At 46.3% G+C, this 15,570-nt stretch overlaps 1 protein-coding gene across 1 annotated transcript in view; it reads right to left on the bottom strand.

Annotated features, from left to right (window-relative positions):
• LOC115080355 (transmembrane emp24 domain-containing protein 11-like) overlaps nt 1–13,490 on the bottom strand; it is a 54,853-nt gene extending 41,363 nt beyond the window's left edge. Inside the window, exon 1 of the mRNA XM_029584503.1 lies at nt 13,303–13,490. Within this exon, the coding sequence (XP_029440363.1) occupies nt 13,303–13,429 (127 nt within the window). The 5' untranslated portion in view covers nt 13,430–13,490. The remainder of the gene's footprint in view (nt 1–13,302) is intronic.
• Nucleotides 13,491–15,570: the final 2,080 nt, after the last annotated feature.

Raw genomic sequence — 15,570 nt, 5'->3', positions numbered from 1 at the left:
ATCTCCCATTTCTGTTGATGGGTAGGTTTAGCCCCTTGCTGACTATTTAAAAGAGCGTATATCCTTGATATAGGCTTCTCAAAATGATTGGCAGTATCACAAAACCTTACAAACAATGGTTTCTCCTGACGCATCAGATGAGCTAGTCTGTGAGTCAAGAAGAAGTGTGCAAGCTGGGTAAGAGCCCGCTCCTGAGGGGGCGTGGCATGCAGTTGTACTAAGCCCTTGTCTTAGCTGCATCTTGCTGGCAATAAAAGTCTATCTTTACGGATCAGTTGTCTGGACCTTCTTCCTGACTTTAGAGACGGTTACATAATGATCAGACATATTGAGAGAGTACCGACCCTCTAAATCAGCAAATGAGATACATTTATTGTCCTGCCATAATTGACCCATTGTGGTGAGCCCCTTACTTTGCCACCTCCTAATAAAGGGTCCTTCCATTCCTGGCGGGAACAATGGGTTATATAAAAATGAAGTATGGTGATAAGCAATGTTGTCCCCAATTAATTTCCCTTTCCATTTCAACCAGTTTTGCATTACTACCCCCGTGAAGGTGGTCCATCTAGCCCCTTTCGGTTTGTGTGGCGACCATATTCTGTACAGTAAAGGAGGATCTCCTGACAAAACCCTTTCTATCTGAATCCATGGTTTAGAGGGTCCGCTACAATGCCAATGTATGACCACTGCCAAGAGGTTAGCAGTATAGTACCATAGTAAGTTAGGGAAACCGAGACTCCTGTGTAGTTTATCTTTATATAGGACGTTCTGGGGGGTTTCCGTTTCCATACAAATCGGAATAGCTTTCTCTGCCACAGTTTCAGGGCTTGAGCAGGTATACAAACCGGAAGCATCTGAAAAAAGTAGCAATATTTCGGTAGTACCGACATTTTTACAGCTGCGATATGACCCATCCATGATAAATTGGTTCTATCCCATCTATCAAGGTCTTGTTGTATGGATTTGACTAGGGAAGCATAATTTAAATCAAACAGCTGGGTGAGTTTGGGACATAGTTTTACCTCTAGATACTTTACCCAGTTTCTAGCCTTTTTAAATGGTAACTGAGTTGCCAGTGTCTCATAAAGGGCCTTATCCATTGAGATATTCATCAGTTCCGACTTATCTTCATTCATTTTAAACCCCGAAACTCTCCCAAATTGACGGATCTCCTGTACGAGTTCTGGTAAGGAGGACCCAGGGTTAGTGACTGTAAACAGTAGGTCATCCGCAAAGAGAGATATTTTGTAATCACACTCCCCCAACTGTATACCCTGAATGGTCCCAAGCCTTCTAATCTTTTCGGCCAGGGGTTCAAGCAATAGAGCAAACAAGAGCAGAGAGAGTGGTCACCCCTGACGTGTTCCTCTCTTGACCTCAAATGGGGGAGAGTAAGCACCATTAATCTTAATGCGGGTTTGAGGGTGGTCATACAGTTTAGCCACCCAATTCCTAAAATGAACCCCTAGTCCCATCTTAGTGAGCTCTTGAAAGAGAAAAGGTCAATGAACCCTGTCAAAGGCTTTTTCTGCATCCACGGACAGTAGAGTAGTTGGAATTCCATTCCTCTGTACGTGATCAATTAGCTCAATGACTCTCCTAACATTGTCGGACGCTAGTCTACCGGGTATAAATCCCAATTGATCCGGCGCTACAAGGAACGGAGCGACCTGGCTCAGCCTTCGAACCAGAATTTTCGCTAATATCTTTAGGTCGATGTTGATGAGCGAGATCGGTCGATATGAACCGCACAGAGTGTGATCTCGTCCGGGTTTGGCTAGTATAGTGATTCCTGCAGTGTTGGCTTGTGGGGTTATCTTACCAGAGTTCCTCAAATCATTGAACATGTTTGTTAGGGGGGCCACTAGCTGAGACCCGAAAGTTTTATAAAACTTCCCCGTGTAACCATCCAGCCCTGGAGACTTCCCCATTTTTAACTCCTTGATAACCTGTAGTGTTTCTTAGAGCTTCACTGTACTGTCTAGGAGCTCGTGCTCTTTATCCACTAATATTGGGAGGGTTGTTTCTCCTAGGTAGTGGGAAATCTCGGATTCTGTTATTGACCCGTCAATATCATATAGCTCCTGATAAAAGTTATTAAACTGTTCCCCTATCTTTCCTTGTGAATAGATATAGTGCCCATCTATGTCTCGAATTTTAGTGATTTGTGTTCTGGCCTCTTGCTCCTATAATTTCCTCGCTAATTGTTTGCTCGCCCTGTTACCATGCTCAAAATGTTGTTGTTTAAGTAAATCAAGTTGGTATGCAATCCTGCCTAACTCCACATCCTGCAGCTCTCTGCGCGCCTCCTTCAATTGCTGGAAGATAGAGGCATCCAGAGAACGCTTATGGCATAATTCTAACTTCTCTATAGGTTCAAGAAGTTGCAGCCTCTTTTTTGTAGATTCTCTTTTAACGAATGCTGTCCGTGAAATAAATAAATCCCTCAGTTCCACCTTCAGGCTTTCCCATAGCGTGTCTGGGGAGATCTCCCCGTCATCATTAATATCCAGGAAGTCTCGTATCGCCTTTTTGATCTCCTCTGTGAAATCCTTATCATCGAGTAGTCTATCATTGAGGCGCCAGAACCTCGTCCCCTGATCCTCTCCGGACTGACTTATTGTTAACCATATTGGGGAATGATCCGACCAGGTTATACTGCCAATTTCAGTGTCTGATATCCTACTCACCAAAGCTTTATCTATCAAGAAATAATCAATTCTTGAGTAGGACCGATGGGGATGAGAGTAAAAAGTATAGTTATGTGCTGAAGGATTTAGCAGCCGCCAAATGTCGGTAAGTCCCCTATCATCAATGAGATGTTTAAATGCAGTTCTCCCCTTTTTTCCTCCACCATTGCCCATATCTGTATTATCCAAGTATGGGTTTCGGGTAATGTTAAAATCCCCCCCGAGTACTAGATGGCCTTCAGACCACTCCCCTAGTATCTTAGAGAGCTTTTGGAAAAATTCCCCCTGATCGCCAGAGGGAGCATATATATTAGCCAACGTGTAAAGTGTATTCTGTATGGTCATCTTTATCAGGACGTAACGACCTTCTACATCACGGACAACCGTGCCCACCTCCGCTGTAATATGATTGGAGATCAATAGGCCCACCCTACAGTACTTCCCCTCTTTTGTGGCAGCCGCGTGATAGTATTGGGGATATTCTTTAGAGGCCAAAAGTTTCTCAAACCTTTTAGCCAGATGTGTCTCCTGGCAGAAAATAATATCAGCCCTCTGATTTCTCATATCATGGATAAATGTTTTCCTTTTCCTCAGGGTGTTCAGCCCTTTGGTATTTATGGATACTATATAGACTTGCCATCCTACCGAGCTAATAATTGGATAAACGAATAAATGCCACATCTGCCCTGCTCTGCCCCTTCTGTATGAATTCCAATAAGCTGCTTTACCCACTGAGTTAGATCCCTGCCCCCCCCCCCCCCCCACTTCCCTGATGACCCACTAATCCATTTGTGGATCTCGTCCTTAGAGAGTGATGAAGTCATCGAGCAAGCTCCCCCCCCCCACCTCCCCGCCCCTTATTTAGAACCAGACCTGTAAGAACATTTCAACAATCGCCTAATCTTAGAACTGTTATATACTCATAATGCATAACTAAACCATACTGGAAACTTAATGATGGTTCACCTGTAGGCCCTCCTGGTAGGCCTGATACCCATCAAATTCTACAAAGTCCTCTAGAGTGTCCCTTCGCCTCATCCCGGGTCCTTGGAGGCAGCTGACTCTTCCGAATGTCTTCGTAATCTTTTCCCACCTTTAGGTATTCTCTGCCACTTAGGGTGGTCACGCTGTCGTGTGGACTCCATGATCCCTGCCGCTGGAACTTGTTTTTCCGCAGGCAGAAATCCTGCTGTTCGAAGGATATCCTCAGCTTCTTGCACTTTTTGGACCTTGGAGGTGATGCCATTGATAGTGAAGCTAAGTCCAAAGGGGAAGAGCCACTTGTAACGGAAGTTTTGGGCTCTCAGTGCTTGCACCACCACATTGAACTCGTGTATTTGTTGTATAGTAGTGAAGGCTAAGTCTTGGACTATTTCTATCTTGTGACCTTTCCAGCTCACAGAGCCTTGTTTCCTGGCAGCCCCCATCACATTTTCTTTGATAGCGAAATTATGGAAGCAGGCTATAATATCTCGGGCTTGAGTGTTCCTCGGAGCTCCCAGGGACCTGTGAGCTCTGTCTATCAAAATGAGTGGTGATCCTTCTGATGCAGAATCTTCTCCTAGCAGCTGGGCACAGATTTCTTGCATCACCCGCGCACTGTCTGTGAAATCTGCCTCCTCAGGGACGCTCCTGAATCTTAGATTAGACCTCCGCATTCTGTTTTCCATGTTCTCCAAGTGTCAAGCCATGTTGTCCTGAATATCTTTAAATTTTTGGTGCTCATCGCTTTGGACATGTAGGGAAGCTTGCTGCTCATCCTGGCTGTCTTCTATGGTCCCCACACATTGCTGCAGTTCAGTAACCTCCGTTTTTATGCCTGCCATTAAGTCTTCCATCTCCTGCCTGTACTGAGCCATATCCTCGTGCAGGGCCCCAAACCAGGCTTTAAGGCAGATGAAATTTAATGTGGACAAGTGCAAGGTGTTGCATGTAGGGAAAAATAATCCTTGCTGTAGTTACACGATGTTAGGTTACATATTAGGAGCTACAACTCAGGAAAAAGATCAAGGTTCCTCACTTAGTGAAGACACGGTAGTGGTTCGGAGCACGGGGTACACCGATGAGGGTTCCTCACTAGAGATGGTACGGTAGTGGTCCACAGCGCGGGGTACACCGATGAGGGTTCCTCACTAGAGATGGTATGGTAGTGGTCCGCAGAGTGGAGGTACTCACAGTAGGGAAAGCTCCAAGAGAAACCTCGGGGAACGGGGCAGGTAGCAGTCCAAGGTGTTAGGCCCTCCGAGGAGAGGATAGCCAGACGAAAGGGCCCTCGAGAAGCGGGTACCCAGAGTGTCTCACGCCGAAAAGGCAGCAACTGGAATGGGAAGTTCATAGTGAGTGAAGCAGATTCAGCAATGAGGGAACACATTGCCAAGTCGTCAGTAGGCAGGGCCAGCCGGCTTAAGTGTCCTGGAGGAATGATGTCATCCAGAGAGGACTGCCCCGAGGATGCCACCATGATGTGCTTAAGACTGGCCCATGTGCGCGCATACACCTAAGGGATTCCGAGGGCAAGATGGTGGTCATTAACGTCCGTGCCATCCAGGGAGACCTGGAAGTGGTAGGCAGGCCGGTGATAGCTGGCGAAGGCCGCAAGTCTTCCCAACGGAGTCAATGCTGTGAAGAAAGAGGAGAGCAGGAGCGGTCGCTGCCATCTGCCACCGATGAGCATAACAGTACCCCCCTTCTTAGGGCCCCCCCCCCCCGGGGGTTTTGGCTTTCTTGGGTGAGAAGCATGGACCTGTTTGATCAGCTCTTTGTCAAGGATATTGACTGCAGGCCCCAGCTGTTCTCTTTGGGGCCAAATCCTTCCCACGAAATCAGATATTCTCAACGCTTCCCATACTTCCTCACGGCCAAGATCTCCTTAACCTGATATGTTATATCCTCTTCAGCTGCCAGAGATTGGGACTCAGGTGGTTTCTTAGAGAATTCCGACAGGATGAGCGGCTTTAATAGCGAGATGTTGAAGGCGTTATGAATCTTGAGCGATGTGGGTAGGTGAAGGCTGTAAGTGACCGGGCCCATCCGGCGAAGTAAGGGAAAAGGCCCGATGTATCTGGGAGAAAAGCGAGCTGAAGGCAGTTTCAAGTGAAAAAAGCAGATGCTGAGCCACACTTTGTCTCCGAGGTTCAACAGAGGAGCTGCCCAATGGTGGGCATCGTCAAATCTTTTTGCTTTCTGAGCAGCTTGCTGGAGGAGTTTGGTGTGTTCCCAAAGTTTGTGCAACTCTTGCACAGAAGCAATTGCCACCAAATTCCAGTACCCCTGACACAGACAGGGGTACTGGAAGAGGAGGTGTATATTATTCAGAAGGGTGATGATCCAGTAGATGCAGACTAGTGGGAGATTAAGACAAACTCGGCCCAAGGTAGTAAGTCGGACCAGTCATTCTGCCGAGATTTCACATATGCCTGAAGAAACTGCTTTAGAGTACGGTTCATCCTCTCTGTCTGTCCATTGGCCTGCGGGTGGTAGGCTGATGTGAGGTCCAAGGCTATGTCGAATTTCTTGCATAATGACCTCCAGAATTTCGCCGTAAATTGCACCCCTCGATCAGAGAGTATATGTCTCGGGAGTCCATGGAGGCGAAAGATGTGGGAATGAACAATTTTGCTAATTCTGGAGCCGAAGGTAGACCAGGTGATGCCACAAAGTGAGCTGTCTTTGAAAAGCGGTCCACAGTGATCCAAATGGTGTTGTTGCCACTGGATGGGTGTAAATCCACAATGAAATCTGTGGCTATATATGTCCATGGCTCACTAGGTGCAGGAAGAGGCTGAAAGAGCCCCCAGGGGCGACCCGCCGGTGGCTTCTGACGGGCGCAAGTGGGGCATGATTCTACATATGCTTGGGCGTCTTTTTTCATGGTTGGCCACCAGTAGAATCTCTGAAGAGTGGCAAGAGTTGTAGCTTGTCTGGAGTGGCCTGCGAGCAAGGAATCATGCGCCCAGTGGAGGATCTTCCCAGATGGCACTGTGAGTGTGATGGAGAGAAGAACTTTCATTGTATCGATGATGTGCCGTGGAACATCTGGAACATCTTCAGTGGTGAACGAATGGGAGAGTGCAAAGGCTCGGGTGTTCTTATTGGGTGGCCAGTATCGTAGGGGGAAATTGAACCGGGTAAAAAAGAGAGACCAGCAGGCCTGCCTGTGATTAAGGTGTTGAGCATGGTGTAAGTACTCAAGTTTTTTGTGGTCAGTGTATACCGTGATTTGGTGCTGCACTACCTTGAGCCAGGGACGCCACTCTCGAAGGCCAGTTTAATCGCCAGTAATTCCTTGTCCCCGATTCCATAATTATGCTCCACTGGAGAGAAGCATCGAGAGAAGAACGAGCACGGGTGCAAGGTGTGATTGGCTGAGTGCCGGCTGAGGACTGCACCAACAAATTCTCTCTTAGCCTGTCTTATCAATGTCTTACATTTAACTTGCCAACGTTTATGCATTATCCTATTTCCTTCTGTTGGATTCTTCTTCCAATTTTTGAATGAAGATCTTTTGCCTAAAATAGCTTCTCTGAAGATTTCGTTCATCATATTCTGAAATGCCGCCGAGGCATTGCAGAGGCCAAACGGCATTACCATATATTCAAAATGGCTGTCACGGGTGTTAAATGCGGTTTTCCATTCGTTGCCCCGGCATATCCTGACCAAGTTATACACTCCTCTGAGGTCCAATTTGGTAAATATCTTGGCCCCTTGGAGCCTGTCAAAATGTTCAGAGATTAATGGCAAGGGGTAGCGATCCTTCTGTGTAATCTCATTCAAGCCTCAGTAATCTATGCACGGCCGGAGGGAGCTGTCCTTTTTTCCCACAAAAAAGAACCCGGCTCCAGCGGGAGAATTTGAAGGCCGAATGAAGCCTTTCGCAAATTCTCTTGAATATATTCAGACATGGCCTTTGTCTGAGTGAGAGAAAGTGGGTAGACCCTTCCTCGGGGAGGCTCAGTGTTAGGCAATAAGTTAATAGCACAATCAAATGAGCGGTGAGGCGGCAAAGTGTCCGCTACTTTCTTGGAGAACACGTCTTTGAAGGAGGAGTACTGCAGCAGAAGACCCGGAATAGATGTTGTAGTAGCTAGGCAAGGCATCGGGGACACAACCTTCAAGCACTTTCCATGGCAGGAGTTACATCAGTGGGAAAACTGCAGTGTGCTCCAATCGAATTGAGGTGTGTGTAGTTGTAACCATGGCAGTCCAAGGACCACAGGGTGGATAGCCTTATCCAGTATCAAGAAATAAATGGTCTCTGTGTGCAGTGATCCGGTGCGAAGTTGAATGGGTACCATGGAGAAGGTAACTTTGCCTGGTAACGGTTCGCCATGGATAGAGAAAAGTAGCAACGGTGAGGGTGTCCAGACGGTGGGGATCCAAAGGTGTTCAACAAGTTGTATGAGGATAAAATTTCCACCGTCCCCGGATTCCACCAGTGCCAGGGTGTGAAATTCCAGAGTGTCCGAGTTAATTGAGACAGGCAGTGTCAGTGGAGGAGAGGGTGCGGTCAGTCCTAGGAGAAGTCCTCCGGTAGATCCTAGGCCTGGGAGTTTCCCGGACAAAGTGGACAGGAAGTGGACAGAAAGTGGCGATCAATATGACCAGCGAAGTTAATAAGAGAATCCAACACCTCAGGGAGTTCTCGTGCTGCTAATTCGTCCTTGATCCTTGAATTAGACCTTCTAGGAATATGGCACGCACGCAGCCCAGATCCCAGTGTAATTCCAACGAGAGAATCCTAAACTCGATGACATAATCGGTCAATGATCTGGCACCTTGTTGCAGATGCCGGAGCATAGATCCGGCAATGGTCTTGCAACCTGGGTCATCAAATACGGAGCGAAATAGGGTGAGGAAGCCCAGCAAGTCATTGAGGATCGGGTCCATTCGCTCCCAAAGGGGTGAAGCCCAAGCCAAGGCTTTTCCGTCCAGGAGGGACAGGATATATCTAGTTTTGGAAACTACGTCGGGAAAATATGCAGGTTGTAAGGAGAAGTGCATGCTGCACTGGTTCAAGAAGCCCCTACACAACAAGGGTTCATCTGCAAAACAAGGAGGTGCCGGCAAGGGCACTGGAGGCCAGAACGGTGACGTATGTGGAGCAAAGCTAGGCTTGGTATGCGTCGGGACAGAGTCCAGCAGATTACTCAATTGATTTATGGCATTAACCAAAGTCTCCAATACCTTTTGCTGTTCTGTGATTAAATGGGCCAGGCCAGGGATGGCCTGAATCGCCGAGACCTGTGCTGGGTCCATGGACTTGGCAATCTGTTAGGATTTGTAGGTATGTGGGCCCTGGGCCGAGGTGAGAGATGGTACCACCCACATGGAGGAGCCCTGTGAGCCTCACCGTCGGGAGGTGAGGTCTCAGTTGAAGTCAGACACAGCTATAGATAGACTCTTTATTAAGAAATAGAGAGGTACTGCCCATGGAGTAGGGAGTGCAGGAGATAGTCTCAGAGTCTGTGCGGTGGGTATACCCAAAGGGAATACCTCTCTAGTGAAGACACGGCAATGGTCCACAGAGCGGGGTACACCGACGAGGCTCCTCAGTAGTGATGATATGGTAGTGGTCCGTGGAGCAGGGTACGCCGGTGAGGATTCCTCAGTAGATGTAATATGGTAGTGGTCTGCAGCGCAGGGTGCACCGATGGGGGTTCTTCACTTAGCGATGACACGGTAGTGGTTCACAGCATGGGGTACACCGATGAGGATTCCTCACTAGAGATGGTACGGTAGTGGTCCGCAGTGCGGGATACACCGATGAGGATTCCTCACTATAGTTGGTATGGTAGTGGTCCACAGAGCGGAGGTACTCACAGTAGCGACAGTTGCAAGAGATACCCTGGGGAACGGGGCAGGTAATAGTCCAAGAGGTTAGGCTCTCTGAGGATCAGATAGCCAGAGATGAGGAAAGGGCCCCCGAGGAGCGGGTACCCAGAGCGTCTCATGCTGAAGAGGCAGCAACTGGAACGGGAAGTCCATAGTGAGCGAAGCGGATTCAGCAATGAGCAAACTCGTTGTCAAGTCGTCAGTAGGCAGGGCCAGCCGGCTTAAGTGTCCTGGAGGAATGATGTCATCCAGAGAGGACTCCCCCGAGGATCCCACCATGATGTGCTTAAGACTGGCCCATGTGTGCGCATACACTTGACAGCGAGTTCTCTCTGATACATTCTGCACTCCGAGTCTTGGATCCTGTGGTCCTGCTCTGAATCTGATCCTGACCTAGTCTTCGGAGTCCCTTGCTCCTGCCTTGCTCCATGCCTGAGATCCTGCCTGAACCAGCTTCATTCCTGTGTGGCCATGCCTTGCCTTCATTGGCTGGGTAGGGCGGGCCTCGAGGCAGGCCTCATCGGAATATTTGCCTTGTTTGGATTTGCTTCGCCTGGAGTCTGCCTTACCATCGGCGTGGTCCGTAACCAGCCTGTGTGGCTGTGTAGGGCACGCGGTGAGACAGTGCTCATTCAATGCTCTCTGCCATCTTGAAGTCTAGTTTCCTGAGTCGATGTCCGAGTTGGAAGTCTGCTTCCGTTGGTAACGTGGTCCACGACTTGCCTACACTGGCTGTGTAGGGCGCATGGCGTGGTATTACTTCTTCTGTAGCCTTCTCTATGCAACACTCCTCTCATCCTGCAACCCGATCTGAGTCTTTATTTACAACCCTGTCTGAGTCTTCGTCTACAACCTCGTCTGAGTCTTCGTCTACAACCTCATCTGAGCCTTCGTCTGCACCCTCACCTAAGTCTTTATCTGCAACCTCGTTTGAGTCTTCGTCTGCAACTTTGTCTGAGTCCTCGTTGTCCCAGTCCTCAGCCATTGTCCGTCCTTTTGCACGTGCTGTTTCCTGTACGGCAGGTCCAAAAGAGCTGTCGAGTGGCTGGAGGGCTACTCCAGAGACCACATTGCATTGTGGGTCTCTTCCATGCACTAAGGTTCTGCAGCGGCTAGGGCCCTGCATCTCCAGCCTGTCCACCTGTGCTTGGGCACTCCTTGCCTGCCGTGGCACTATCCGGAACTCATCTCTGGTCGCATCGTGGTCCAAGGGTACCCTCATCTCCAGCGTCCCGCAATGGGGAGCACCCCCTAGCACTCTGTCCCATTGTGATTGCAACACAGAAATATTGGAATTTCCCCCAGATTTCAGAGAGTTCAAAATAATCTGATCCCAACATAAGAGGGAACAACATTGAAAAACCTTGTATCCAGAGAAACTCTAAAAGTCTAATAGTAAGTGTTCCTCATACTTCCTGCCACGCAAAAAAAAGCCTCCCAGAAGTCATGGTCATGTCTCAAATTCATGTCCCCGCCATAGATAATATTTTCTCCAGGAACTTGAGTGCCTGTTCCTTGGACTCTAGGATAGAGGTATTACCCTCATGAAACACTTTCAGTCGAAAGATTAAATTTAATGCCTTTCCAATATAATTCAGTACAAATGGCTGAAAAGGCCCTCTTGCATTCAGAAACTGTTGTACATCCTGGACGCGCTGGTGCCACGGCCAGGCCTGCTCACCTCGGGCACCGGTCCAAGTACAGATCCCTGAGGCCACTGTTTACCCTTTTCCACTGAGAAAATTGACCATTTAATCCTACTCTCTGGTTCCTGTCTTTTAACCAGTTTGTAATCCAAGAAAGGACATCGCCTCCTATCCCATGACTTTTTAGTTTTCTTAGAAGCCTCTCATGAGGGACTTTGTCAAACGCCTTCTGAAAATCCAAATACACTACATCTACCAGTTCACCTTTATCCACATGTTTATTAACCCCTTCAAAAAAATGAAGCAGATTTGTTAGGCAAGACTTGCCCTGGGTAAATCCATGTTGACTGTGTTCCATTAAACCATGTCTTTCTATATGTAGCATATTTAAAACTAATCGGATAAAGTTTTTTTTTCTCTCAATGCACAATTAAACTCTGGAATTTATTGCCAGGGGATATGGTTAGTGCAGTTAGTGTAGCTGGGTTTAAAAAAGGTTTGGATACGTTCTTGGAGGAGAAGTCTATTACCTCCTATTAATCAAGTTGACTTAGAAAATAGCCACTGCTATTACTAGCATCAGTAGCATGGGATAAATTTAGATTTTGGGTACTTGCCAGGTACTCGTAGCCTGGATTGGCCACTGTTGGAAACAGGATGCTGGGCTTGATGGACCCTTGGTCTGACAAAGTATGCCATGTTCTTATGTTCTTATGCTGTATACTTGACTGCTGTACTCTAGTCCTCACACCAACTGATATCCATTCCTTCCATCCTTCTAGCCCAGTATGAATGTTCTCTCCTTCCACCCAAGGTCTAGCTCCTGATTCCTTTCACCCTACAATAACCTAAGGAATTATAAAGGGCCAATGCAAGATGAAAGCAAAGACTGGCGTTCGAGAGGGAAATGAGTGGAATTGTTGCCAGCAGATTGTTCTAGGCCAGAAAATTTCCCCTGATCTCTCTCTCTCTCTCTCTCCCTCCCATATGTTTCTTTCTCTTTCCTGCTCCTTTCCTCTGTGTCCATCTTTTGGTGATTCTCCCTTTGGTCTATTTTTTATGTCAAATCTATTTTTATTATCGCCAATAAAATATTGCCAACAACAATCCAGTGGTGCGAAATAACAAATATCAGAGATAAGAGCCTTAGCCCAATAAAACCCCCTCCCCCCAACAGAATTTGGTCTATTTTGTAAAGATTTTGTGTTTGGCTAGTGATGTTTTACCAGTCACTGCAACAATCTCAGTATATGACCTTTATTTTCTTCCTTTCCATCTCACATAAAAACATATTGTTTTCGAGGAATATTTAGAGAAAAACAAGCTATATGTGATAGTTTGTCGGGCGCCAGGTGCTAAGCTTAGAAGATAAAGGTATTATTGCATAAGTTTGTTTTGTTGTCATATGAGGATAACAAGCAATTGCTTGTTTTATTATTTCTCTTTTTATGGAGCCCAGTTTTTAAGCTTACATAAGAGTTACATGATGTTGTAGTGGATGATTATTTGGGATCCAATGATCACTGGATGGTATGTAAGAGACGAAAGTTCATTCAAAGGTGAGAGTCCCAGACTTCAGGAAAACTAACTTTGCCAAAATGGAACAAGGAGTTGTTATCTGAATTGGAAAATCTAAGAGAAGGAGAAGAGCAGCTAGAAAAACTGAAAGGAGACATTATAAAGGCAACCCACCTTTTTGTTAGGAAAGCAAATAAAGGAAAGAGGAAAATGAAGTTTTTTTTAAAGAAGTAGCTGCAAAAGTAAGGGAGAAAAGGGTAGCATTCATGAACTTCAAGAGATCACAGAAAGAGGAAGACAGGCTCTACCTGCATTTCAGGCATGCAAAAATTTTCAAAAGCAGCACATAAACTCACCACTTGTTTTTTTCTAGCTTTTATGTTCATTTTTTAACTGTCATTTGCACTATATACTGTCTTTCTTAATTTCCCTTTATGAAACTTTGAATAATTGCACCAGACACAAATACTGAAATAATAATAGTAATTTTACAGATGTTCTTTTGTACAGAGTACGTGTAGCAATATGAGATATAGAAAAAAAATTCTGAGGTTTTTTGCAAGCATAATATTCTTTTGCTATTAGTGCATTAAAATAATATAGTAAAACATTCTTACCGATTATCAGTGTGTCATTTGGAATATCCTCTATTATGCATTTCTCCTCTCTTTCTCCTGCATGAAAATACAAAGAGGTTGAGTGAACAAAGAAGTTTAAAATAACTCCTACTAGCAGGATCTTCATGTCACTAATGTTCCAACTGTACTACATTCATGAAGAATCAACTGTAAAATACTCTATTAGAAGTGCGCAGACTTCCCTTTTGTGCACATTAATACTTGATCCAAATAGTTGGAACTGCAGTATTGATTTTCCTGAGAATAAACACCTGGTAAGTAGCACAGATGTAGATAATTGCCAGAAATTCCACAGAACAAGATGGGTAAATTGTAAGCTGTGATGTTTATTTATAATCCAACTGTTCATTGTTATAAATGTGCAAAATGTTGGTGAGAAATACTGCATATTAACATAATATTTGTTATAAGCATTTAAACAAATAAGTGTACAGCCTTTCCTACAAAGTCTTCAGAAAATGAACTGCAGAACTAGTGGTCCTAAGCATAGAAATAAAGATATAAAATAGTGCGAGTTGTTCTTAGTGTAAGCAGCATCTCTATCAAAATTAGTATAACATATATCTTTAGAGATTGGTTTTAAAATGAGAGAGTGCATGCACCCATACATGCATGTATCAGCATGCGAGCGAGGATACACTAGAATATTTAATCATGTGCACACTTGCATACAGGGACGGTAACTTTGAAAGAGCCATATGGGCACACATGTAATCATGTATGCCTGCTCACGCCTAAAGACACAGCCATATTATAACATATGCGCATATATGCACGCATGGTATAAAATAGGCTGCACCCACGTACAAGTGCACACAATTTTATATGGACGCGTGCATTTACGGGCAAATGCCGATTCTACTGCGCAAGTGGGGGGATTTCAGAGGACATGCACGCTGACGCAATTTCCAGGTTCCCCAGTTCGTTCCCAGTTGCCCAGGTAAAAGATAGGACTTCCTACACCCTAGTTAATTAGTCTCCTTTTTACCCTGTTAGCCTCTACTCTTAAATCCTTGCTGACTGTCATAATCTGCTGTGCTGATGGGAGGAGCAATCAGGTAGAAGTAGCAATCTGATGTATTCCATAGGCGGAGTAGCAATCTGTTGTTATAGACTGCTGGAGATAGTAGTGGGTGGATCCTTGGGCCGGTGGCAGATGACCACGCCCCCGGGGGAAGATCCCGAGAGGGACCACCAGCTAGGCTTAGAGTATGGAGACAGACACACACTAGTTCTTTTATTAAACAGGTCTTGAAACCACCAGAGGTGGCAGTAGTGAGCTGACGTGCCCGGCAGGGCTGAAGTCCCTCAGATACTGGAACAACGATCCCTGGATGGCTGAACTGTTTTAGAAACTGTAGACAGTGAGTAGGCAGGGTATGCAGAGTTCATGAACAGAACTTAGATGACAACACTCACATATTGGTCTCAGGGAGCTCAGGAGCTGGAAAGGATAGGCCCTGGAGGAGCGAGTACCTGGTTCCAGGGAAAGCTCTGAGAGAGCGATGATAACTCACAATGATGTAGACAGTGATGGCTTCCAGGCAGAAGAGAATCAGCAGATAGTCAGGAATGAGGGCCCTCGAGACGAGTACCGGTTCCTGTCTGTAACCTGAAAAGCAAAGAGAACGAGGCCCCCGAGGAGCGAGTACCTCTGGTAAGTCCGAGGAGGCAGAGTAGCTTAGGTAGAGTTACCCTTGCTAACTCCATTTGTTAGCGATATCAGAGACCTTTAAATATCGGAAGCAGATGACGTTATCTCAGGGTGATGCCCCTGAGGTTCGCGCCCTTGCTGGTACTTCACTCAGCGCACGCGCCCTAGGCTTCAGGCAACATGGCGGATCTGCAGCGTCGAGCCGGACCGAGGACACCGGAGGGAGACGGCAGGGAGACGCTGCGGCAGCCAGCCATCCTTCAGACCTGGAGGGAGTCGCCATAGAGGTAAAGAGGGCGGAATGAAGACGTCGGGCTTATGCACTTAGTTAAAGCTTCTTAATGTTCACATTTTATTGCTTCCTTGAAGACCAACAATAGGTCAACTCTAATTTTGGAATTTTGAAAGTCTTTGCAGAGTTTTATAGCAACTTGTAAATTTTGGAAGGCTTTGATAAAGCGAAGTGTACAAGGTTTTTGGAGAAGCTAAATTTGCAGTCTTTTCAAGATTCGCATTTGGCTTTTCTAAGCAGACCTATTACAGCAGAAAAGATACAGGTGGGAATCCGTAGGGCAGCATTGTTAAACACCCCA

This window comes from Rhinatrema bivittatum, chromosome 1 (genome assembly GCF_901001135.1).
Source record: "Rhinatrema bivittatum chromosome 1, aRhiBiv1.1, whole genome shotgun sequence".
NCBI lineage: Eukaryota > Metazoa > Chordata > Amphibia > Gymnophiona > Rhinatrematidae > Rhinatrema > Rhinatrema bivittatum.
This window is presented reverse-complemented; position numbering and strand designations above follow the sequence as displayed.